At 43.4% G+C, this 27,641-nt stretch overlaps 1 protein-coding gene across 5 annotated transcripts in view; it reads left to right on the top strand.

The window, feature by feature from the left end:
* Positions 1-27,641, top strand: part of MDGA1 (MAM domain containing glycosylphosphatidylinositol anchor 1) — a 254,707-nt gene that overhangs the window by 197,506 nt on the left and 29,560 nt on the right. For all 5 annotated transcript variants that reach the window (XM_081000125.1, XM_081000124.1, XM_081000126.1 and 2 more), the window contains exons 13-14: positions 3,778-3,930; positions 5,381-5,512. In XM_081000125.1, the coding sequence (XP_080856251.1) occupies positions 3,778-3,930; positions 5,381-5,512 (285 nt within the window). The remainder of the gene's footprint in view (positions 1-3,777; positions 3,931-5,380; positions 5,513-27,641) is intronic.

The following is a 27,641-nucleotide window of genomic DNA, read 5'->3' as shown; positions in this document are numbered from 1 at the left end:
AACAGACAGCGTGGTGGGGAGAACCCTTATTTCACAGGCCCCTTGAGATTATACATCCACAAGCCTGACCAGAACAAAACAAAATCTAATTCTCAGAAATTACTCCCAATTTGACTGTCCGACTGTTAGGATCCCTAACAAAGTTCTCAGAATTCACTTATTTATCTTTCTTTCAACTTGTAAATGGATTTAGAATGCCCTACGCTAATAACCTGACCATATTCCAGTCCTGTTGATTACATTCTGCCTCCTTAATTTTCCCCTTCCACAATTTTAATGAGTTTTAATGAGTTGTTCCTGTGTGTTGCTAAACAGATGCTATGTTATGGCCCAGAAGGTTCAAGTGAAGGGATTTGTAAATTGCACCCGTCTTCTTTCTTGCAATTCGGCTAATTCAAGACCATGTGCTGTAAAGCAAAGATGATGGGTTGCGTGCAACACAGTGCTAAGGTGAATGTTCCATCCATGCAAGGATTTCTCCTTGTGCAATGCAACATTCTCCTCTCTGACCAATAAGGGCTCACACTCAGCAGCACAGTAAGCATTGGGTTGGTTCCTTAGACTGGCAGATGCGGTGGCTCATAATAGCACCCCCAGTACCTTGGTGAGATTTCCAGGGTGCCCTGTTAAAGGGGTCCAGGGGGATGTGTTTTGTACAAACGCCAAAACGGTGGCTAATCTGGCACCCTGGAAAAATTTCCTGGAATTGATTCACATCATAGAATGATCCTAAAACCCAGGATCAACCCTGAAGGAATAATCACCCAGCAGACAAGCTGAGTGATTCAGGATACACACCCAATACCTATGCCAAAACCTACTGACATCTGTAATCAATAAAGTCATGGCCATTTGATCCCCAAGCTATTTTGTCTTGTCCTTAGTACTCCTTTGCGCACTCCATCCCCCAGTGACCCAGACTCACTGGTCCCGCAAGAGAAAAACCTGTTGTGCTAGTACTAATCCTTCAGCTAGCCCAATAACTTTGTTGAATGCCATCCTCTGAAGATACACAGCAAGCAGACCTCTGCCCTAAGATGCAGATCAGAATGAAACAGCTGGCTGTATGAAGTGCATAAATGCTCAGTTCAAAGATACAACAATGGGCTGTTGGGATGTATCTCTGCTCCTCTAGCCAAGCAACAGACAGTGGGAACTATCAGCTTTTAACAGTGCTGGCAACTTGTTCGGGAAGAGTGGGACCAAATTAGAACTTCCTCCCCTTCTAAATCGTAAAGAAGATTTGGTCCCTCAATACTGGTGGTCCCTTTGCTTGTATGGTTCACCATCTGTTCGGTGCTGTGTCCAAGGTTCCTGGTCCAGTGCTGAGAGCACTGTTTTGCCCGTGCAGTCTCTGGTCCGTACTGAGGGTGGCTTAATGTGTGGTGTGGCCAAATGAGGTCATCATGCCTTGTCAAAGGTTCTCCAATGATAATATATTCAAAAATTTGACTGGAGATAGGTGGCCTTAGTTCTGCTCTGCATTAACCTCAACTTTCCTATTTGTTTTAATTTGCTTTAATTTGAATTGAAATCTGTGAAACTGGTGTGGAGGACAGGGAATTAATTTGCATTGAGTGCTAGCTTGCTGGAGATGGGCAGAGTGTAAGTTGTTTGAATTAGATGGCCTTCAAAGGCGTGGTAATCTATGATTATAGGGGTTTCTTTTGAGTTTGCTGGAATTGTGGCTTAGATCTGGAAGCCAAGTGCAACAACCTCTGGCCAGAGTTAAGTAGCTTGCTGAAATGACCAAGCCTTGTGCGACAGCCTTTTCTGTGCTGCAGGACTCCCATGTGTGACTTGATCGGCATTGCTAGAACTGGAGCTCAGCCATCTCATGCACATAACGCCTTGGAAGAGCTGCTAAGCAGCTGCCTTCGCGCCTCAGCTCCTGCCTTTCAGATCTGGACACAGAACAGATCAAATAAACCACAGGGACTGTTATTGCGAATCCCAGAGTCTCAGATCTCCTGCCTCCTTTTCTCCTCTAGCTCCAGATGCTGGGCAGTCCCCAGCACTCAGTATTACAAACGGTGGCTAATTTGGATTAGGATGCTAATTAGAAATGAATGGACCGAGTAGAGAGCACTTAGTCAGGGTTAATTAGCAGTTAAGTGGCCAGCCAAGCTCCCTTTGGCTGTGTTCACTTGCAGGAGCTCTCTAGCCGAGTTTCCATGGGGCCCTCCGTGCTTCAGCAGTCGGCAGAGCTTCACCAGGGGCAACCTTTCAGCCCAGAGCTTCTACAAACCATTCCTTCAGGTACAGAGCATCTCTGGGTGGGCACAGGCTAGACTCCTCATACAAAATCTAGAGACATTTTTTTAAAAATGCTAGGCACACATCCTACTTTGGAGACCCTAATGTGGAATCTGGCCTGGCCTGTACCCTTCAACACTATGTGGCTGAAGTACCCAAAAGAGAGAGAAAGGAGAAAGCTGGAAACGTATTTGTTTTCCATGAAGGCTTTCACACATGCACTTGTTTCACCTAGCATTATGGAGTCCAAAGAAAACTGGGAGAGTCAGGATTTGAATTGTATATGTGCCTGAAGCACTGAAAAGCCAGACCAAGAATGGTCACTTCCAATATTTTTAGCCGTGTATGCTGGGATAGCTCAGTCAGTAGTAGAGAATGACTCTTAATCTCAAGGTTGTGGGTTGGAGCCCCATGTGAACACATGTGCCCATTTGGTATCAAGCTCTGACACTTCTATATTTCAATGTGCTGAGTGTATCCGTAGCTTCAGTGTTGGCAAACCAAAGAATGAACCCCCTTTAGGGACCACTTGGACTCTAGTTCTCTGATCCTTAAAATGATGAAATTATTATTATATTATATTATTAATATTATTATTATGCCATATACAGATTGCTTTATCACAGAGAGCAAGGGATGTTGGGTGGGGGGGAGGGGGGTTGTCTCTGTATTTCGGTAGTCATCTGGGGAAATGTCAAAAAGCATTTCTGAAACACAAATGTTACCTGCTTTAATTGGATACATCAATCATACCAATGTGATCACAAAGTGTTCTATCAGCACATCTGTACACAAGCAGGGAGTTTCTTGTTGGTATATAGATTTTACTCTCTCCCACATTTACCCATTGATTTAAAAGGAAAGAAGGGATCGTTCAGTTCATTTGTGTACGTTCTTCCTAGTCACTATCTTGTGGAAGGTCAGGTCAGGTTACGTGGATGGGTGCATATCATCTCCAGGATCAGAAGTCCAAATACCAGTTGCTCCGGAACATGAGCATGAGAAGGCTATTGTGCTCATGCCCTACCTGCAGACTTCACAAGAGGCAACAGGTTGGCCACACTGAGAAAGAGAACGCTAGACTGTGTGGGCCTTTGGTCTGAGCCAGCAGGGCATTTCTTACATCCTTGTGATGAAGATGCTCTTTGTGCTTTATTATCACGTCACTGCAGAACCATAACTGTTACAAGGCAGGGGCTCTATATGTTTGTTTGCTTGCTTTTTTCATATTTTAGCATATGGCATTCTGGTTAACCTCCCTTCCTTCAGAAGGTCCCCTGAAGGGTCTTTTTGGTAGTGGTGCCCTCCCTGTGGAATACCCTCCCTTCAGATGTCAAGGAGATAAATCTGATTTTTAGAAAACATCTGAAGGCAGTCCTGTATTGGGAAGTTTTTTATGTTTAATGTTTTAGTATGTTCTGATATATGCTGTGAGCTGTCCAGAGTGGCTAGGGAAACTCAGCCAGATGGGTGGGGTATATAATAATAAAGTTGTTGTTGTTGTTGTTACTACTACTACAGGGAACACCTGTCACTTTGAGGATGAGAAGATCTGTGGATATACACAAGACACAACTGACAACTTTGACTGGATTCGTCAGAGTGGTCTGACCCACGACCCCAAGCGCTCTGCCAACACAGGCCCAACCATGGATTTCAGTGGGACACCAGAAGGTAATGGAACTTCCAGCTTCCTTTGCAAAGTTGTGCCCATTCACTCCCCCAGTCCTGGCTCCTTCTCAATGAGATTTCTAGTGGGGAGAGAGTGTGGAAACGTTAAAGTCCCTTGTATATTTACCACTCCATGCTGAACTAAGAAAGAGGGAGGGAGCTCTAGCCATCAGCAGTCCATATTTTCTTCCACTCCCTTTTTATTTACTTCCTCAGAAATAATCCCGTCCAGGTTTTCATCCCTCACGTATCTAAGTACTTCTTCCTCTCATTTTCATGCTGGGAGCTAGAAACATTGCAGCATCTGTTAAGTCCTAACACCCTACAATGCAATCCTTTGTTCACCCCTCCCTCTATTCCATCCCCTCCCCCCCCCCCTGCCTGGCACCCTCAGATTTTCACATAGCAGAGGTCTCTACGTGACAAGAACTGTTCTGGGAATTTTGTAGAATATAGAAAGGATTGTTGCCTCTAGCTTTTGCCAAGTCCTCTACAAGACAGATTTAGCTCTCAGTATCATACTCCGCCTTGGAACCTGAGGACAAAATAGATTGGTTTTCTACACACACACACACACATCTGCTCTGCATTGGGCATGGGGAGCAGGCAGTTAATTTGCATGTTTCTTATTCGCATTAAATACCCAATTAAAACTCCCACAGCTTTGTTTAGGGGAATCAGGAGAGCATTAGTCCTTGTTACTGGCTAATTGCCTGCTGCCAAATGTCCTTGTTCCATTGATAGTTGCTTTGAAGTCACAGAGGAGAAAAGCAAGTGGAGAGGGAGACATGTTTAAACACTCAGAAGTATTCAGGCTGGTTTCTGCAGCAGGAGTCCACTGAAATCTCCAACTCCCGGGGCCAGGTACTTCTGGGATGCAATCCATGTCACCTCTGAGAAGAGATTACAATGTTAAAAACAGTGTCGCTCAATTATCATTTGGAGGAGCGGGGCTGAGTCAAGCCACCTTTTAAACCTGCCAACTCAGAGGCCATCTGCCATCCTGCGCACATTCTGTTTGGGGCTGCTGTAAGCATCCCATCGCTAGCTACCTGTGTACAATAAGATAGAGAAAATCAAAGGCACCAAGAAGGCCACCACAAGCCAGCAAGAAAGCAGGAGGGACTGTGGCCATGAGAAGATGCTTAGCTGGACAATTAGAGGAGCTGCTGGCCTCCTCTAGCCTCTTACACTCACCCAGTCTTTGGGGCCTTGCTGTTGCCCAGAGTGAATAGAGAGTGCTATCTAGGCTGCATCCAACAGTGAAGTGTCTTTTGCCATTGCACACTGGTGGGGAAGTATTGGTGGAGAGTATGTGGTTGGCTCTCACTCAGCTCCCCAAAGGTAGCTGGTTTTCCTTTCTAAATCCTTCTGAGCATACTTTTCCTCAGGCCTGGAGGGAGGTGTGATTATGCATTGCATTCCCCACCACCTTTGTTTCCTTGCTCTTCAGGCTACTACATGTTCATCGAGGCGTCTGCACCCCGGGTGAAGAACGACAAGGCTAGGCTGATCAGCCCCATGTACAACATGACTGCCAGATTCTGTGTCTCCTTCTATTATCACATGTATGGGAAGCACATTGGTGAGTGATCTTCTTGGCTAGGATGGGGGAAAGGATGCTTTGAGAAGAAGGGCTTACTGAATATTATGGGGAAACAATCCTCCTTTAAGGTATGCCAGACCTGGTTTCTGCTGGTGCTTAATGGCTCTTGCTTCCTGGCACTGAAGTTCAGTTTTGGCAAATAACACTTTTCATTTTGCTGTTTGGAAAGCAGAGTTGGAGCTCAGCCTCTCTCCTAGGATATGTCTACGCCCCTCACCCTGACACACCCCTTTCCTAGTTTTATGCTGTAGTGCACAGTTGAGATTGTGTAAAGTGTTCTGGGAAGGCAGGTAACCATTCCCTGTGACACCACAATATGGAGCATGGGCAGCCAGCTGTGCAGATCACTCCTTGTTTCCAAGCATTTAGAACAGGTGTGGGGGATCTTTGGCCCCCAGGTATTGCTGGGCTACAACTCTCATCATCTCTGAACATTGGCCAAGCCTCCCGAGGCTGATGCAAGCTGTAGTTCAGAAAGTCTGAAGGGCCAGAGGTTCCCCACACCTGTCTTGCAAGAACATCCTTCACATTTCCAGGCATGTATCTGCATCACGAGTGCTAGAAAACTGATTTTGATTTGAGTTTTTTAAAGGGAGAAGTCATGTTTGCCAAGATTGTGACAGCTGTTGTTTTCTGTGCTGGAGCCGTGATTTTGATGAAATTAATTCCTGTTATCCTCTAATCTTGCACACATATTTATTTATTTTTGGTCTTTCCTTAAGATAGTGCAGGGAATCCTTTTTCATTGCTACCTCTTTTATTGAAACTTTAGAATATGATGTAGGTAGAAACTGATTTATGAAAATAACTGTGGGATGTGGTTTGGAAAGAGCTTAGATGGAATGTTTAAGCAAGGGCAGTTGTTGCATCAGTAGTGACTCCCTGGTTGCTATTTTAATTTAAGGAGGGTAAATAAGAGACCCAGGAAGATGGCAAAAATAATGTGAAAAAAGCAATTGGTTTTATGGGGCAAAGTCATTTTGAAGGGCAGCCTCCCGCCCGCTGTTTCTCTTTCTCTTGTTTCACCTCCTGTCTCCAGCCACCAAGATGAAGCTGTAGCACTTGGCGTATGCCACAGAAGTGCCTAATGAGTTTCCACATTCAGTCAAGGAGCAATTGCTAATTTGTCACCTCTTGATTATAATTTCATTAATTTGAATAATAAATGCAGTCTTTCTGAAAGCCCACTAAGTTATTAATCACCTGCTGGACTGGAGCCTGACTGAGAAATCGGAACCCAGTCAGGAGGAGTATGTCTGCCTGTTGGTAAACGGGGCTGCTAAAGTGAGTTAATTAACATTTTCCTCTGTCTGAGCACATGAAATTTCATTAAGCGCTGGTTCTCCTCTCACAGGGAAGAGATGAGAATTGTCCTCAGATGCAGGGTCCAGTAAACTCTCGAAATCAGGTGTGGGGGATCTTTGGCCTTCCAGGGGTGACTCAACTACAACTCCCATCTGCCCTAGCAGGTGTGGGCAATGACCAGGGATGATTGGAGCTATAGTCTGGCAACATCTGAAGGACCAACGGTTTCCCCACACCTGCTCTAGATAAGTACCGTATTTTTCGCTCTATAAGACGCACCAGATCACAAGACGTACCTAGTTTTTTGAGAAAACAAGAAAAAAAATATTCTGAATCTCAGAAGCCAGAACAGCAAGAGGGATCGCTGTGCAGTGAAAGCAGCAATCCCTCTTGCTGTTCTGGCTTCTGGGATAGCTGCGTAGCCTGCATTCGCTCCATAAGACGCACACACATTTCCCCTTACTTTTTAGGAAGGAAAAAGTGAGTCTTATAGAGCAAAAAATACGGTAATTATTTCAGTGTAAGCTGCTTTCCAGCAAGCTGTGCATTCGTCTAGTGATGGAACCATGGCTCAGCAGCAGAACACTTGCTTTAAATGCAAAAAGGCCCAGGTTTAATCCCCAACATCTCCTGTTACAGCTTGGGGAGACCACATCTGAAATCCCAGAGAACTGCTGCCAGTCAGTGCACACCAGGGGTGGCTAATGTGTGTCCCTCCAGGTGCTCCTGGACTGTAACTCCCAACATCCCTGACCTTTGGCCATGCTAGAAGGGACTTCTGGAGGTCCACAAATTAACTACCCCTGCTGCAGACTATTCAAAACCATTCAAAACCTGCTGCAGACTATTCAAAAACTATCCATTGAGCAAACAGTTCCTCCAGCCATTGTGGAAGGGATTTTTATATATAGTATTTCTTGTATTGGAAAAGATTGGCTAATATGCAATGCTGCAGAAAAAGGGAGCTGTTTCTACATTTCTTAGCAGAGTTGTGGCGTCACATAAGAGAATATCATAAGACACCATTAAGGTAGTATGCCATTTGCCACCACTGCTGCCCTCAATGGTTCAGAGATTTCTCAGAGGTGTTGAATGTTGAAATTATTATGGCATGGACACTGCTGGGGACAGTTTGGGGCTGACAGTCTATTTAGCTTTGACTTCAACTACTAAGAAACCCAGTGGAACCGCCTCTGACCCCACAAAATCCACCTTTTCTCCTCTTCCACGTTCGCCATCATCATGCCCCCTTTTACAATGTCTTGATTCTCCATTGTGATTTTAGGTATATTTCTCTATTTTCTGCTTCCATGTAGCAATACCAATAGTCTGTTTTTATGCAAGGTGGCTGCATTCTTTTGGCTTTACTTTAATGTTGTTTTGAGTTTCCCAGGGTGTTCACTAAGGAAAGCATGAATATATTTTGAATTATTTAGAAACCAGACAGGGTGTACAGTCAGAGATGAAGAAAATGCGAGATTTTTATCAGCCCGTTAAAAGTTAAGCTTGTAACACAACTGGCAGTATTGGATCAATTGGGTCAATCCTAATATCTAAATTCATTTCCTTCGATCCTTCATTCCTTTCTTCTCTCTCTCTCTCTCTCTCTCTCTCTCTGTGTGTGTGTGTGTGTGTGTTTTGTGTTGTGCTATGGCATTCATCATTTCTGTTTCTAATCATTCTTGCTTCCATTTATTTTGTGAGTATATCTGGACCAAAGCCAGGATGTTCCTAATAAGCCAGGATGCCCCATGAACTGAGTGAGGTGGCACAAACATGTGATAGCTTGCCTTGATCACTTCTCAGCTTGTCTCTTATTCGATAATTGCCTGAGGTGATAAGAGATAGATTTGTGATAGCAGTTTCACTTGCTCAAGTAATGGCTTCAATTATCATGAGATAAACATGATTCATGCTAACTCTTCTTATAGTATAGTAAGAGATAATAATTTTTGTATTATCTTACGCCAGTAAATATGGTTCTGTGTTGTAGGTGGGAGGGATGGTCATTATTAAGCTCCGTCCTTATTCTTTCTTTCCCTCAGGCATCTGACTGACACATGTTCAAAGGTAGCATTCTCTAGCATTCATTTAGTGTGTTGTTGCTGATTACCACTGCCTAGAGATTCTCACTGTTCATCATCAGTGATTCTCCCATCAAGAAATCACACAGAAGCTCCACTTGCTAAGGGAGCTTTTAAGGGGTACTTGAAACTGGAAGGGTCAAAAGGAGTTTCCAGTGGATGGATTCTGCAAACTTCCTTGGAAGGAGGACAAGGCAATGTACCAGTACAGCCCTGGGTATCTGGCACTGGCACTGATAGCTTTTCTTCCCTAGCTTCAAACAACTCGTTCATTTCCTTGTTAACACTCCCAAAGGAAAGTGATGGGGCAGCCTCATATAGTAATGGCAAGAATTATTTGAGAACGAGACTTCGTTGGATTTAACTAGTATAGTAACACACGCTGTGTGAATCAGTCAGCACATTTAGCTTAAAACACATGTGGTGTTAACAAGAAGGTGCTTGGTCATCTCATTTCACTTTCCTGTGCAGCGGGAAGTTACTGAGATACATATCTTACAGGGTCTGTTTGCTTGTATTGCTCTTTATGGTCTCTTTGAAAAATCTATTTACAAATACAGAAGCAGAGCATTTTGGAAGCAAGCAGACAGCACTACTGCTCATCATGCATCAGGTTCCCAAAGCAACAGTGTGAAGCCACCACAGTCTTCAACTCACCGTCCTCTTTAAAAACTCACAGCTTCCCTCTATTGCTTCCTGCAAATTTGCTTCTTGCTTATGCAGTCTCAGACCCCACTCTGCCAGCAGGTTTTCCATTCAAAAAATATCCTCCTCATTCATTCTTAAAGGAATATCAGCTAGTCATCCTGACAACCAGCAGCCTATCAGTTTAAATTAAAAATAGCCAACTCTTCCTTAAGTTGCCAGGATAGCGTTGCGATCACAAAACAGGGAGAGAAGTGTGATGCTTTCAAATGTGTTTCCTACTTCACCAATCCTTCTGTCACTCAAATATTTAATTTCTACATAACAAAGGGACAAAACTGATGGCCCTGTGTATTTTCGTCCAACTGTATGTTGAAATGTGGGTATGGCTGGAGCATATGTAAAGGGAAAGCTGGACCAGAAAAGCCCTCCTAGATTAGATGGCAGTCAGCAAGCACGACCTGAGTGCAACAACGCTCTCCTCATGTATGAGTCCCAGCAGCTGGCATTCAGGGGTGTACTTTTTCCATCAGTAGAGGTAGAGCATAGCCATATTGGCTACTAGCCACAGGGAGCCTTGTCCCCTATGAATTGGTCTAATCCTCTTTTAATAAAGTCCTCCAAGTTGGTGTCATCACTACATCTTGTGGGAACAAATTCCATAGCTTAACTATGTGCTGTGAAGAAGTACTTGCTTTTTCTGTCCTGAACATTTAGCTTCAGAAAACAGCTCAGGTGACCTGACTGGAGCACTGGAAAGACATGTAACATAGCAGGGAATAGTTCATAAAAAAGGAATGGTCTCCTAGCAATACTAGGCAGTTCATTCATTCTTTGACTCTGTTCCAGATACAGAAGCATCTCGATCTCCCTCTTACATGTCCCTCTTACACACATATGGGGAGGGAGAGAGACACACAGAGATGCATTATATACTACCATGAGGATTCTTCAGCGTGCTGCAGATGCAGAAGTCCTGCACATCACAGAAAGCCTCACTGCAAAATTTATTTACAGTGATTATTTCAGAAATGGGGCCAGTTTTGTCTCATGTTTTGAGCCAAAGCATACATTGGCCTGTTCAGATTCCCCTCTTATCACCTGTATCACATCCCTACTTGTTGCTACCTGTCAGAATGTGCCATGACTGTTGCAGGGAAGAGCTATGAGTAGGAAACGAGTGTCCTGCTTGCTTCTGCTTACAGAAGCAAGGCCCACATAGATTCACATAGATTGTGCACCCTATCATACTGTGTTTTATGGGGATGTGTTTTTTCTGGGGAGGAAAAATATCCCATCCAAATTAACCCAAGGAAAATCACTGGCTAAAAGCTCCACGTTATGATCATAGAGAGAAGTCACGCTGCGTAGAGCCTCCTGGGGCTTCCGAGAGGTCCTTTTGCTTCAACCTGCTCAATGGGACTCTAGTGATGGCAGATAATGTGGACAGGATGAAGTTGCCACCTGAAAGAGTGTTGAATTTCATGTTAACGTAAGTATCTTCATGGACCTTTCTACTGTGGATCAAGCTGTGGCTTTTAGATGAGCAAGTTCCACATTTCATTAGCGACTTAAATGTTGTGTGGTATGTTATCACACAGACAACCATTGCAGGCTCAACATAAGCAGAGTTATATGGACCCACAACCCAAATGCCTTGTATTCATTTGCAGTTGTGTGCCATGGCTAGTGTATCGGGCAGGCCATGATGTTCTCTCTCTCTCTCTGTCTCTCTCTGTCTCTCTCTGTCTCTCTCTCTCTCTCTCTCTCTCTCTCACACACACACACACACACACCATCACCACCAATATAGTATGGATGAGTCTTATTACACTGTGGAATGAAACTACATACAATTTGACATGTATTTATTTTTTAATAACCCGCTTATTATCTTTTTTCCTTTCCCATTCTTTGCTGCCCGACTCAAAAAGCTAGTTTACTCTCCACAATTTGACTATAACATATCCATAGCCATCCAGGCAAATCTTCCCTGGGAGAGTTCCCAGACACTGCTCGTTTATAATAGATATGACGAAAGAGAGAAACAGAATACAAATGGAGCGTTTGTAGCCAGAGTATAAAATATTCAGTAACTAACAGACTAGGGTGATGTTGAATATCTCTCAGCTGAGAGGACAGCCGGGTGGAGGGGAGCTCTCTAGAGGCCATTCCCATTCCTTTTAATTTATTTGGCTGCTGTTCTCTCTCTCTCTCTCTCTCTCTCTCTCTCACACACACACACACACACACACACACATTGTCTTTTGGGTGTTTCTGCTCGTCTTTTCTGCATCTCTTGCCATCTTTGAATTAAGACTTTCCCCTTTGCTGGTGATCCACAGAGGAATTGAAATAACAAGAAACTTAAGTGGAGGCTTCTTGGAATCTCGGAGTCTGTACCGCAGAGTGGCAGCTACTGAGGGCAACTTGTTTACTGAACGAGAACGGAATTTGTAATAAATCCAAAGTTAGTCAACTTCTGAAGGGCACATCAACTACTGCCACTCAACATGTATTTCGTGAGCTCAGTGCGTAGCAGTGGAAGTCCAGAAAATGTTTTCAATCACTGGCTTCCCATCCATTTGCAAGCACAATTCAAGGTGTTGGCTTCAACCTTGAAAGCTTTATGTGGCTTGGAACTTGGACACTCAAAGTCAAACATGATCTTGCCCATCTGTTGGGATCATCAGCTGAGGTCCTTCTCCAAGTATGCCCACTATCATAAGTTGGGAGGGTGGCAACTAGGAAAACAGCCATTTCTGTCATGGTGTCTGAATCTTGGAGTGTACACTGCTAAGGGAGTTTTCTGATTAAACAATCTATAAATTTTCTAAATAAATAAAATAGGTGTTCTTCCACAGGCCACTTGCCTGTCACAAAGTTTTCCTGGCTTTAAGCATCCCGGGAGTAAGAATTTTCTGTTTGCTCAGGTTTTTAATGTTGAGTGGAATTATGCTGCCGGCAGAGGTATTTTCTCTCTTTTTTCTGTAGCTTGTAATATGTTTTAATTGATTGCTCCTAGTGTTTTATTTATTTATGCTGTTTTGATTGATGGGAGCTGCCTTGAACTTCTTAGAAAAATTGCATGGTGGGATAGAAATACTTTCATTCATTCTCTAGTCCAGGCATCCACAACCTGCAGCCCTCCAGATGTTTTGGCCTACAACTCCCATGATCCCTAGCTAACAGGACCAGTGGTCAGGGATGATGGGAATTGCAGTCCAAAACATATGGAGGGCCGAAGGTTGGGGGTGCCTGCACTAGTCCATTGGGCAGGTCAGAAAGAAGATGGATGGAGAATGAAAGGGATTGACCAATAAGCAGCTGATATAAGGTGAAACAGGGTTGGGTCAGTAGGCGGTATAGGTTTAGGTAAAGCTAGCAATTAGCAGAGCTGTTATGGCACAACAAAACTCTTTACTCCATTGATTACAGAGAATAATTAAATGTATTCACACTCCTCACATAGTGATGTAATTTTATTGTCTCAGAAAGTGGACCACATTAGCTATTTTCCAGAAATGGCCACAAATAGGATCTTTGTCAGTCCTCCTGAACTTGGGGTCCTTCAGACATTTTGGACCACAACTCCCATCACTCTAGGCCAGCTGGCTAGCACTGATGGGAGTTGTAGAACAAAACATTTGGAGGGCATCAGCTTGGGGAAGTCTGGCATACGTGACAAAATTTCAGGTGTTGTGCTCTGAAGTCCTCCTCTTACCCATTTCCTTTTCTCTCAGAACAGTAACATGCTATGTGAGTTGTTCACGTGTCATGATTCCTATCAGTCTAAAGTCTTTGCATTAGCTGGATTGGAAATGGATGAACCACAAACTCTGAGTAATTTCTTGCATTTAATTTTTTTTTCTGCTCCAACTACCTCTTAATACATTGATAGGATTTTCCTTTCTTCTTTTTAAAATTAGTAATCATCACATAAGCGATTGTTCCCTCCTGGGTATTTCATTGACTTTAGCAGCTGGGATAGTGACTTGCACATTACACACACATAAACACACACACACACACACACACGCTAACTGCAATGAAGAATGCTGATTGTAAGTCTATCCTTTTTGTACAAAGCTTTATAAACACGTAAATCTGGGAGAGTGTTGAATTTAATGCCTCCAGCTTAACTAGCTTGCGAAGCAGACTGCACGGCTCTTAAAAAGGCAGCCCAAAAACTGTCAAGAACAGTAACAACATTTCCATAGCTTTAAGTGAGCTTTGCATTTATCATAAACGATAATAGTCATGGGCACAGTCATTATTTTGAAACAGTAGATGTTTTTGTATTGAGGTAATGCTGGGTTGTATTTCTAATAGTGTAAAATAATGATAAAAAAGATGCACACAGCGGATAACATACAATTGTGTCTGCCCAGCAGCAAAACAACTTGTGCAACAGTCCTTCTCCTTCTCTAGCCCCCGCAACCTCCTATACCCCCCAAATCTGCTTCACAGCATTAGGGAATATAACCTACCATGCTGCTATAATTCTCTGACACAAGCTTCATTGAGAGGAATAGGGGATGCAACTGATTTGAGAATAGTGAATGGTTCTGGGGGAAGGAACAGTGCCTGTGTCATCTTTCATAGAGCCAACCTTTTCATGCAACATTGCCGCTCACCCTAGAATTACTGAGCTAGTTTAGTGGGTATGGATGAGCAGAGACCAAGAAAACAATGAAACAGAAGCTGAAGTTGTTGAACACAGGCGCAAAGAAACAATATATAATGCATCTCCAAGAACAACACATGATATCTATGCCTTATCACTGATACTTGAAATTTGTACATTGTATACCCATGAAGCGATTCTTTTGCAAATATTCATGCTTTCAAATATGTAGCTTTTCAGAGGCATTTCCACTTTCTTTAGGTTATAAACCTGCAGGCAAGATTTGTTCCTTTTTTATGTAATTATAATACAGCGCCCAGTCCTTGAGGCACTTTATACATAATAAATATTATTATTAACTATCCCAGAAAGTCCAGTGCAATAGATTCAAAAGCTGAATGATGAGATATTGGAGGGCTGAAAAGCAGAATGAATAGAATGGAATGGAATAAGTGTTGCACCCCAGTCGCCAAGTGGTGTGATATTCAAGGGGTTCCAGGCTTCAGTTTCCTTGAAATAAAGGGCAGTGGAGACTGTGCTGTCTTTATGATATATATATATATATGATTTATTTACACTTATATACAACCTGTGCCTACAGTGGAGCAGCTCACAGCATTAACATCTCAAGAAGGTCTTGCTTCTCTCATACCCTCAGCCTTGGATGCCATCAGAAATCAAACCACATGGTTTGATCTTGTCACCCATCCTATTTAATATCTATATGAGTCTGCTCAGGGATTTGGGGCAAGCTGCCATTAATATTTTCCCACACCAACCTGTCTGGTCTTTCAGGTCAACCCAAGAGGCCTATCTGGTGGCCCCAGTGAGGGATGAGGTTGGCAGTGCAGGGGCCCATAGTAGGGCTTTCTCAGTGGCTGCTCCAGAACTTTGGAACAACCTGACCACTGAGGTACCTCTAGCCTCAATATTATACTCGTTTAGGAGGCAGGTGAATAATTACCTCTTCCATCAGACTTTTAGATGTGAGGAGGTATAATTTGTTGAGTTTAGTTTGTATTGTGCCCATTGCCAACTTACATTTTGCCATTTTAGTTTATGCACCCACAGAGCATGACAGGGGTCACAAACACTCCACAGCACACAGATACTCCTCCGGCCACACAAACACCCACACAAGTAAACATACACCCTCACATATACAAGGATCCCCCTCCTCCACAATTCCTCCTCTCAGTCACTCTTTTTCTTCCTCTTCTCCCCTGGCTCTTCCTCTTCAGCAGGGACTGATGGCCAGTGGCAGCTGAATCAAATAGCCCGGCTGCTCCCTTCAGGGGTCAGGGGAGTGAGGATTTCAGAGTGTTTAAAATGCTGAAACAGCCTCTTTTTGGACTGTATGTCAGACTCTGCCACGCTTCTCCCCTTTTCAGGGAGTCCCACCTCCTGGGCTTCCAACAGCTCATTCATTTAAACAATAGCAGCCATTATCCTCCACTGTGCTGCTTGGCCTGCTTTCAGTGTTGGGTGGTGTGTGTTTTTTAGCACTTAGCATTATCTTTGTTTTTAGTGCACTTCTTATCACAGGGCACTTGGGAGGCAATATCTGTCACACATGGCGATAACCCACTGCCTGCCACTGGCATCCCATTTGCTTTACTTCCCAGCACGGAACACTGAATTTTCTGGAATGTAGCATTTTATGGCAACTGAGATTATAAAACAATGATAGCTTGGTTTTAATGGGATAGGAATGCTTTTCCCTATGTTGAACAGGTTTTAATTTTTAATGTTGAAACCCCTCCTTTCCGGACAATATGTAGTGGAATGTGCACTGCAAAAAAAAAATAACCACATTTTAAAAAATGCAAAGTAAGCTTATTTTAACTATGAAAACAAAACATCTCCTCCTGCTTCTCCAGGCCAGTCCTTTTGCTTCTTCAGTGCCCAACCCTCAGAAGTATTCATCCAGAAAGGCACCGATGCATCACAGCAATCTATGCAAAGCTTTGGATTCTCTGCTCGATACTAAGAAAGCATTGTAATTTTGCATATATTTGCATAATTTATGTGTCTTCTGCTGCTCACGGGGAAGGGCAGAGAGCAATGCCAGGGCAGTGAAGCCTCCCCTGCTTTAGAAGCTACTGGAAATGCCACCAGGACCTCTTTCTGTCATCTGCTGTGTGTGTTTGTTTTGAGTAACATACCAAAGGATTTAGGGTGACGTATCACCCAAACCTCAGTCACCGGATTATCAAGAGATGCTTTTTTATTTTTTTAGGATATTATGTAGGCTATACTAGGATATTGTAGTTTAAGAAGCAAATGCAAGTATCAGTTATTGAAATTAAAAAACACCACCTTTGTTTCCTGACTGGTACCTATGTTTTGCCCCATGCTCTAAATTTTTGTTGATGCTTTTGTATGTGGCTTGCCAATGCGTATCTGAAACCTCTGATATCCCTAACAGTCCTGGCTGCCCAAGATCTTAGGCAGGACAATGCCAGACATGGACTTTGGCAGGACTATTTCAGTCTTGCTTTGGAAAGCAAAGGAGCCAGTTAAGCTGGCGTACAAGAAGCAACCAGTGTGGAAGGCAGAGCATGTGAACAGGCCAGGGAAAGGGATTTAGTTGTTGCTGCCTGCATGCCACGTTCACTCAGTCAAACCAATCCTTTAATCTTCATTTGCTACCATCAGGCCATCTCTCCTTAATTGCCATTCCTGCCTTCCTCCATCCTTATCCCGTGCTAACAGTATGCAGTATGAACAGGGCAACATCTTTGCTGATCTTTAGGCATGCTGCTAAAAAACCTCTTCTTATATATTTAGGCATTTTAAAGTAGCATTTTTTCACTGATAGTGGACATATTTATAGTTGGTCTGTTATCTTTTTCTTATTTTATTACTTTTTATTACTGTTTATCAGTTGATGATTTGTTGCATATTATCTGCAGAGTCTTTTTAGATAAAAAGGTGATTATGGCTGTGGTTCTATACCCATTTACCCAGGAATGAGCACCATCATACTCAGTGAGACTTACTTACTCAGTGAGTAGGCATGTATAAATTGTGCTGCTAGGCTATAATTCTACACGCAGGTACCTGGGAGTAAGACCCATTGAACATAGTGGAACTTACTGCTGAGTAAATATGCACAAGATTACTACACAGTATTTTAAAATACAGATGACCTCCAGCCTCACGCATCCTCCAGCCTCCTGCTGGCCCCAGAGCTTCAGTTCCTGTTGTGGATATATTTGGTACAGTATTTTTGATTTTTGGAGAGCACTATTTTAGAGAGAGAGAAGGAGGTAGGGCATTTAAAGGGTGTTTAGGGGATGTCCCTTGTTAACATGATTTTCACTGAAATGTAACCCCTACGTAAGTGGGGAGTTGCTTGAAATAAAAACAGAAGTCATATTTGGCTTGGCTCACCCACTTCTATCTCAGAGGAGGAAAATCTCTAACTGCTGAGGTTGGCCTGTGAATTGGCACAAGTCTCATTGACCTCAGTGAAGCCTGTTTCTGTGAGGAGACATGCATACTGTTGCACTGTGACTCGTGTTCATGCAGAGTTTTAAATCTGAGTCAGAGGTAGACGAATATGTCAATTTCAGATTCTCTCAGTTTCTCTTTTTCCCCAGTCTTGAATTCTCAACGTTTCCACATCAGTTTGCATTAAAAGAGAAAAAAGTCCTCACGAAAATTCACCAGGATTTTAGTGAAGATTTCTCCCAATATACAAAATTTTGCAAGGTGGTTGTTATTTATTTATTTATTTATTTTATTTATTAAATATTTATACTGCCCTTCATCCAAAGATCTCGGGGCAATTCACAGCATAACAACACAAAATGTTATTCAAAACAAAAACAACACAAAAAAGAACAACACAAACAACTCTCCCTCCCACAAACACATTTGAAAGGTCATAGAATGTTAATTTTGCAAAATATTAGGAACAATTGTATGTTATCTTCACATTTATAGGCATGCATTACCCCGGTATATGCATTTTTATTCAAATTACTTGACTGGAGAACTGCATTGCAAAAATTGGGCAAGTGTGAATGTCAAAGGAGGGCTGTGGCTCAGTTCATGAGTTGTTTCAGCAAGTGTGTGAATTAGGCAACCCGGCCTTCAAATGCAAATTGAATCGCATTTCTCCCCCAACCCTAGCCCCAGAGTAGTATAATTTATTTACTTATTCAAATGACTTCTAGCCCGCCTTTCTGGGCACAGCCCTCCCAAGGCTGTTCATACAAAAAGAATCCATTAAAAAATCACATAAACAAATAATAATAATAATAATAATAATAATAATAATAATAATAATAATTTATTATTTGTACTCCGCCCATCTGGCTGGGTTTCCCCAGCCACTCTGGGCGGCTCCAGCCACTCTGAAGCAACCCCCTCCCCTAAATTGAATGTGCAGCAGCAATGAGTAGTGGCTGTGCTGACAGAGAGAGTGGTCCCTTCCAGAGACGGCAGCTGCTTTTTCAGGAGGTTGAAGAACTGCAAGACTTAATAACTGCTGCCTGGTTGCCCCCCAGGGCTCGAGGCATTTCATTACTTATTCAGTCCTTGAAATCTCTGGATGGAAAACTTATTAGGCACTTTAGGAGATATAAAGAGGAAAATGGGAGTTCTAATTGCATGTCCACTTTCCCTTCCAGTGTTTCTAGGACACCTCGTAGTCTTCTGTGCAGTGTACTAATGGCTTGAACAGCCATACGGGCATCTCCTTTGTATCTCCCAAGCTTGCTGCCTCATCCCAGAAAACAGAAGCCTGACCACTGCATCTCTGCTTAGTTTAATCTGTTTCACTATGTGCAAATTATAATTGCCCACCAAGCTTAAGAAACGAATTTCAAGATGCACAGCACACCTGGACAGCGTGCCAGCCACACGTTCAAGTCGTGCAAGGGGGGAGGGGTTCTTTTTAAACAAGCAAACAGAAATTACCATCCAGCTGTGGAGTAAACCAAAAAGGCAGGTGAATTAGCTGGTTGTGAAGCATGAAATGCCTAGATGAAGTGATTTTGCTAACATTTCAAAGGCGTTTCACATCCACTGAGAACTGGAAAAAACAGCAACACTGCCCTAAAACGCCTAAGGGTCCAAGACTACTAAGTCATATTGAGAGCTCCCTTTCTTAGTTAGAATCGAGACACCGCTGCCTAGGGTGTCAAGGTGGGAGAAGATGCAGGGATTCTGCATCTTCAATAGTTGTTCAGAAGAGGAAATTTCTGCAGCTGTGACTTACACTACGAACTCCTCCTCCTGGAATTCACTCTTCTACGCAGTTGTAAAAGGTGCAGGAACCTTGTCCTCTTTTTCAACTAGCCACTCCAGTGTTGGTGCAGCTATCAGTCCAGTCTTCCCCAACCTGGTGCCCTACAGATGCTACTGGACTCCAACTTGATGGTTCTACATCCTTTCTGTGTACCACCTGAATAGAGCTCATGAACTACCAGAGGCTTGCAGACAACTGTTTGCAAAGCTCTGGGTTAGGATATTAAATGCAAGCACCACCACTTTCAATTGTGCTTCAAAAAATGGAGAGGCAGGCAGCAAAATTGTTTTAACACCAGCATGAGGTGTTTCTTGAAACTGGTCCCAGTCAGCTGCTTGGCTGTTGTATTTTGAACTATCTGCAGTTTCCAAGGAGTCTTTGAACAAAGATCTTTGTATAATGCATTGTCATAATCGAATCCCACTTTGAACTTAATGGTAGATTTACAGTGGTACCTCGGGTTACATACGCTTCAGGTTACATAAGCTTCAGGTTACAGACTCCGCTAACCCAGAAATATTACCTCGGGTTAAGAACTTTGCTTCAGGATGAGAACAGAAATCGTGCTCTGGCGGTGCAGCAGCAGCAGGAGGCCCCATTAGCTAAAGTGGTGCTTCAGGTTAAGAACAGTTTCAGGTTAAGAACGGACCTCCGGAATGAATTAAATACTTAACCTGAGGTACCACTGTATCCTCTCTGGATATAGACTGAGGCGCTTTGCATGACCAGATGAGTTTCTGACAAAAGCTGAAGGTGGGGAAATATACTTGGCTAGCAATACTAGACACATCCTGACATCCCTTCCTTACGCCCAGTGTCAGTTCTCCCGCATGCTTTTCTCCTGCCCAAAGAATTCCCTCTCACTGGTGCCGTTCAACATTGAGCCCTTTCTTTGCCCCACCGTTCTCCTCTGCCTTGATGGCTTTCATCTCCGCCGCAGGAGACAGTCGGGGCAGAGGCCAGCTGCCATTCATATCCCCACCTCTGCATGCAAGAGCCTTGCACTCAACTCTGTGTCTGTCAGACTGAACTAGGAGTCTGCTTCACAGGCCTACGGTAAGGTTCAAAGGAGCAAGGCACACGGAGAGAAAGAGAAAGAAAGAAAAAAGAGGGAGGGAGAACTCAGCTGCTCATTTTCACTTTCATAGTGTGTCTTAAGAGTTCCTGAGTCAGAAGGGAAAAAATTGCCACCTGGAGTTAGCTGCAGATAAAAAGACAGGGCCTAGTCTTGTACGAGGGTGGAGGCTTCTAATCAGTGTAATTTTCATGTGTGACATTGCATGCTTTCCCTCTCTTCCATGTGTAGGGTAAAATATCCTGGGACAAGCCATCTTCCTGGCATTATCATTAAAGAGATTAAGCTCCTTCCATTGTCTCTGTGCCCTCCTCCTTGCTTGGCTGGCTATCCCCAGAGAGGCACTTTGTATTTTTGAAGTAGTTTCTCTAATTTGTGTGGGAATTGAAAATATTAGACTTCAGCTTGGCAACATCCTGGCCCAACCTTGCAGCCTTGTGTTGCGACCTGCCAGTCACCCATTGCTGTCAGGCAGATGGAAAACATCAGAACATTTATTAATGTAATGGAAATAAGTATATGACTGGGTATTGTGTGCTAAAAGTCTGGCATAGACCAAACCTCACAAGATACTCTATGGATGCATCATGTATAAATTCCCTGCCTTCTCTTCTGTGGTCTTTTTGTTCTCCTACAAACCAGCTGTAGATTGTCTTTGGTGCATGCAGAGCTGTGAGGGGGATTGCTGCTTCCACCGATTTTGGTTCACTGCAGCCCTCTTAACAATCAAAGCAGTCAGATTTGTTCTTGTGGAATACAAGCTTATGCTGTGAAGTCGTTCTTCAGATCTCATCCAAAATAGCTCTTCAAAGGGAAGGAAGATAGCAGGCATGGGTTGAATGGTTCAAAAGGCTACTGTAACAGATTTCTGTACTGTACTCCTTTCCCCACCCCGATGCTTTTGGGTGCGGGTAAACAAAGGGAGGAACTTCCCCCCACCCAGATTCCCAATCAAGACATGAAAATCCAGTAATTTGATTACTGACACCCCAAATTTGCAAGTTATGGAAATGGCGGCAGCAGACATACAAGACAAAATTACTGAGTAGTCCCAGTTTTGGGGACTACAACTTCCATGATCCCTGAGCAGTGGCTATGCTGGCTGAGGCTGATGAGAGTTGAACAGCATTGGTTTCCCATCTCTACTTTCCTTTAGCATAGAGGAGCGTACTTCTGGCTGTTGGCAAAAAGTTTGTATCACACGGAGCTGGTTTCAAAAGTGTATGTGCCATCTCTGCAAGGACAAGCGGAGCTGTGATACATAACTTCTCAGCCTTTCATCACAGGGGGAGGAAAGGCTCTGTGGATTGCAGCTGTTTGCAAATTTGCTTAATTCAAACCACTGTTTGTTTTCCTCACTGCAGGATTCTCAGTAAACACACATCCAGCTGAGAGATTTGGCGAGGTGGGGGAGGCAGCCATTCTCATCATTTGCTTTCCATATGTCTGTTAGGGATGTGGGGTGTTCAGAAGAGACTTACAGACCTAGGGCATGTCTATGCTCCAGCCTTCCGCAGTGCAAACCTGTGTGGTGGTGCTTTGTTGGGCTTGTCACTGACACTGTGTACTTTTATGCCTGCAGCCAAATGATATGTGGACTTGCTGTTTTACAGCCAAGGCTCCATACGGTGGTCTGTTTTTGTGATGTTTTCCTCCCAGCTCCCTTGCAGTGTTTTCCTTATCTTAAAAAAAAAAAATCATCATGGAGAATTCACATTGCAAAATGCACAATATCTGCAAATATGTGTACCTTACCTTTCCCCCCTCTTACGCTCAGTTTGACCCAGCACTGGTCCAATGCATTTTGCTTTCCCCACTAGTCCCACTATTAGGATGAACATTTCGAAATGTCTTGATGTACCTTTAAGAGACCAATTTCTGCCTCAGTTGTATCACTTGCCACCCAGTGGTGCCATTTGAAGCACCACTTTGCTACATGGCAAAGCAAGCCCTGGTTTCATCACATGCCGATCCCAGTTCTCCAGGCACTGACTGAGAACTAGCCACTACTGTTAAGTGCAGTTTAGTGAATCATCCAGGAATATCATAGAAATATTTGGCAGCAAAATGGCACAATGCCTTTCCTTTTTTCATGCTTGCTTATTCAAACAGGGCTTGAAAACAAAGCTCTCTCCTCTTCTTCATTCCATGTAAATGGGACCCAGAATGAATTGAGGTTGTTCCCCCCTCCTTTCTACTCCTTATTTCCCAAATAGAATTAAGGCTCCCTCACAAATGGCTCCCAAATAGCCTCTCTGTCTATCTCTCTCTTTCTTCCATGCTGGAATTTCCCTTAATCTCTCTCCAGTCCAAATAGTAGATGACTGTTCTCTGCTACCATTAGTATAGCCTGTCAGGGAACTGCCATCAGTACTGGAGGGGGAGAGCAAAAGCCAGAGGGATTCCAGAGAGCGTCCAGGGATCGGGAGGAGCAGCCCATCTTCTGGGGAAGAGAATCAGCATAGCACCAGTGGAGAAGGGGGGCAGCTGGGGGAAGTGGCGAGGCGGTCTCATGACTCCTTGCCTGGGACCAGCGGGGAGAGTAGGGGTCCTCCGTTGCCCACGCCCTCCCTGCGCAGAAGGCTTCCGTGCAGAGAGGGTAGGCGGAGACTAGGTGTCAAAGAACTTCTTTGCTGGAAGAAGTTTAAGAAACGCCCACTCACGGATTCTGCCAGCGATTGAGTCAGCCACGGGTGAGTGGCTGTCCGGACAGAAAGAGGTTCACTTTGGCAACCCAGCCAGGTGTTTGCACCCAGCCGGGGGGATAGGTACCTGCTTACGCACGAGCAACCCCTAGAACCATTACATAGCCATAAGGGAAAGATCTTCATTTTGGGAAGGAGGGAAGTAAAGAGTTCTGCACAGTCACTGGCATCCTTCCTTCCAGGGCACCCAAGCCTTTCCTTCCTTGAGACGTATTTTATGCTGCCATTGCTATGCTCTTCCAAATGCCATGTGGAGTAGCCCTGGAGTTTGTAAACTAGGTGCCAAACTAGTCATGATTCCATTCATTCATACAATTAGCAATCGTGTGAACAGCTTGTGGGGGCAAAAAGGCAGGGATGGAGCTGATCCAGATTGGGACTCATTGGGGGAGGCAGGCTTTATATGTTTCCCATTGCTGCACTCCCAAGTCTGGATTGTGGAACGTGCCCCTGCTATTTACACTGAGGAAAAATCCCACATTGGACCATAGCAGCTGGCAAAAAGCCAACCTTTCCTCCCATGACAAGTTCCCAAACTAGAAATAGTCACACCCACACACCTGTAATTTGGTTTTTAAAAGCCAGTCATTCAATTGCTAGAAGCCTGAATAGGTTCTGGTCTACTTTGGACCTTGGAATTATTTCATACAACACCCTGAGATATATGTCATTCATTCATAGTCAGTGAATGGTGTGAGTACAGTGAAATTAACAGAGATGCCAAGGAAATTCTCTGCACAGTTTGGGTGATTCAGATAGTGGGTGATATTCACATGCTTAAGGCAGCTACATGGAACAGAACAAGCAGAAACTTCTATAAGCATTATCCCATATGACAAACGTAAGGGTGACTTATCCAGAGCAATAGTACCTTGACTGTCAAATGTGTCATTGACACAGAATGTATATGGAAACACCAATATTTGCTGTCTACCTAGCAATGGCCACCCATTTCACTGTAATATATCAAAAAAATGCAATCTAGAGAAACAACAACAGAAGTTTTAATTGAGGACCTTTCAAGCCACCTCTCACATGGCAATCATCACATTACAAAGTATACATAGTGGCCCAAATTGAATACATTGTCCATAATAGTGGTTGCAACATAATCAAGTTTAAAACTTGCATTCTGCATGCCTGAAATTAAGGAGCCAGAAATATTAGTGCTGCAGCTGTCTTGAGATAACTAGAGGATATATGGAAAGCACCCTGTAAAATAACATGTTCAGATCAGTGATTGCAGAAGATTGATTCCTGTGACCCCCAAATCAACCCTAGGTGTGCAGTGAATCCAATGTGCAGCGAATCCACAGTTGGCTGTGGAAGGGAAGCAATCACATAATTGCTTCATCTTGGACCCAGATCAATTGTCATTGCACAATGAGATGAGTGGAAAAAATCACCTCTTTGTGTACTGAAAACCATTCTGGTCACACGAACAGTAATCAATGACCACTTTGCTACATGTTCGAGCCCTGTTAGGGCGTAATGTGAAACAAGCTTAAATCTCTCCTAAATCCACACAATTGCATTCATGCTGCATTTTGCATTTTGCATGATTCAGGCAAGACATTTTCCCCCATCACAGAAGGGTATAGTGGCAGTTTTGAATTTGCCACTGAGCTGCATTCGAAAACGCAGGCACGAACATAGACATGCAATATGTGTCCCAATATAGGATAGGTACATTTTGTCCTAAATAGCTTTACCTGGTGTTAAAACCTCTTTCTTAATTGCTACCTGCTAGTTAACTGAGCTTTTCTTAATTATGCAGCCTTAACTCACAAAAAAAACTTTAAGATCCTGTTTCAAGCAGATGCCAAGAGGACACTCTATTATATTCTGCACCATCATGCGGTTGCCAGTGGACTAACTTAGCAGCATCCATCAGATCATCAAGCAAGACGACTTAGAAAATGGGACCTGAGTTGTACTGGTGGGAAATGTCTCTGGTTCTGGTGGGAAATGCTGTGTGACTGAACTGGCAGGCAGGACTAGCATCTGGGGAGTCCAGGCGGAATACCAGCTATTAGGAGTCAGCAAAACAAAGCACTGAGTTGGTGGCGTTGGGAGGCAGCTGAGAACCTGCAATTGTGCTTATTAAGCGCATGTTGCTTTTCAAAGGATCATTAGAGACGAGAGAATAGTAAATACATCTTATCGTGGCATAGAAACAAATTACATTGCTAAAAATTTAAGCTCGGAGCAGCTTGATATTTTTCTTCCTCTAGCGCCAGCAGGGCTGGGTTTTCGCTGTTCTCGCTCGTTTGCTTTCCCCCTTTCAGAGCGGTAACTTGCCATTATTACAGAACCATAATTAAGAACACAAGCTTGCTGCTGATTGCTTTTCATTATCATTCATTTAAACGAGAGGAAAAAGCGGCCCATATTTGTTCTCGGGATTATGAACAGTAATAGATTCTTTTTGAGGGCTTTAGCTTACTCCTGGGATTTTCCTGCAGTGAGCCTTGGACTCGTGCTTCATCACCAGTTACATTACAATAAGCTTTCTGGGAGATGCAATCAGGGCCACAAGTGCAACAAACAGGGAGGGGGGGAGGGGGAAGCATCCACAAGAGATGCTGTTTGGCCTCCCAGAGGAGACTCTGATGCTTCTGGGTTCTGGATTACACTTAGAAAGTCAGGTTGCTAAGGAGGCCAGAAGTGCTTTTTACCATATCCATTTGGGGAGATGGCTGGATTCATTCTTGTTTTTCAGATCTTGCTTTTCAGAAATGTTGCTGAGGGTGCAAATCAGGCCCCCAAACTAGGGATTCGCCATTCATTTATATTAATGAATGTTGCTTTCTGAAGCAGCTGTCTGTTTAGTCCATATCTAATTTGACTCTTAATGGTTGGGGTCAAGTGAATAATTCTCTCTCTCTCTCTCTCTCTCTCTCTCTCTCTCTCTCTCTCACACACACACACACAGTGCTTTAGTATGCTCACATATGTTTGAGTGCATTTTGATTTTAATGCTAATACTGGTCTCAACCCAAGTCCAAGAATGTGACTGGCTGAAGCAAAATAAAAAGGAAATAACCACTTTTGGCTGGATTGGAGAGTTGAAGACTCCTTTAGTAATGCTTGGTGTTTCTTTGGGAAGAATGGCAGGATAATAAATAAGCAATAGGCTCTGTGTGCTTCAGGAGTTCTCTTCCTGAACAATTGCATATATTTTGAAATCGCTGTCATGCCGCGTTCTCACTGAAAGGAGAATGAGAGAGAGATGTGAGCATGTGTTAACCTCTACCTTTGTATCACCTATCGTCTTAATGACTAGGATGTCAAGTGGGGGGTTCAAGTTTTCTCTAATTTCCCATTATGCTTCTCCCCACCTGACTGTCATCATCTGTAGACAGTATCAGTATGAAAGTTTCTTCTATAGTCTGAAAAGCAGGATAAGGAGGTGCTTTGTGGAGGTTGTGTAATGGTGTTACGTATGTCATTAGATTGTGTAATGGTGTTAGGAAGAAGTGGAAAGGCTATCCACAGCTTTCTCCTGAAACACTTTAGGAAAGGAACATTGCATTTAGAAAGAATTATGGGCAGAACAACACAATAGAAAACCGCACCTCAGAATTAACAGGAACATGTTTATTTATATTTGTTGTCCTTTTATACGAATGTCTATCCCACCTCTCACATAAATGTCAAGACACACTTCATCTAAGATTAAGCTTGCAAGCTTTTTCTCCAGCCCTGAACCTCTGCCTTGAATTTGCAACCTCACCTGCAGAAAGGAAGTATCAGCACATCCCACTGCCTGCTTTGCTATTGCATAGACGTTTGCTTTTTGCTGAGAGACGGTCCTTTGCAGCTGTTCTCCCATAGACTTCTATCTGTTACAGATAGACTGAGCACAGTGATGTTGTCTTTGAACGGGAGTTTGCAGAATATTTATATGAAAGGTAAACGGTGACTAGAACACATATTTTTGCTTTTCTGGGGACATTTTTGGCTTTCTGGGACTCATTGCACATTTCATGTAAATACTTGTTAGCGAGACCCAGTGCCGTTAATTTTTTCATATGAAATAAAATAGAAGTTAGCTTCAGCAGGGAGGAAGCTGAGGCAAGATGAAGCGGTATGTTTTCCCTGCCCACAATTCTTTATTTCAAATCCTCCGTGTTTGCCATCACAGCACCTGTTTGAATCCTGCAGAGGGAAAGATAATTGGGCAGGCAAGTTGGGCAAGAAGCCTAAGGGAGAGGGAAAGGATTGAGCAAACACATTCAGCACTGCTTCTTCACTTATTGTGTGTGTGTGTGCACGTGCACACACACACACAGAAGGTACTTTTGAAAGAATGGGAGGGAGGGTGCATCTGTAAACAGGTAGTTGAGATATTGCAAATGTATCACTGACAACAGGGTTTGTTGGTTTGTTTGGTTTTTACTGATT

Source organism: Podarcis pityusensis (assembly GCF_964106645.2).
Source record: "Podarcis pityusensis genome assembly, chromosome: 3".
NCBI classification, from domain to species: Eukaryota; Metazoa; Chordata; class Lepidosauria; order Squamata; family Lacertidae; genus Podarcis; species Podarcis pityusensis.
The sequence above is the reverse complement of the archived record's forward strand: the minus strand, read 5'-3'. Positions and strand labels throughout refer to the sequence as shown.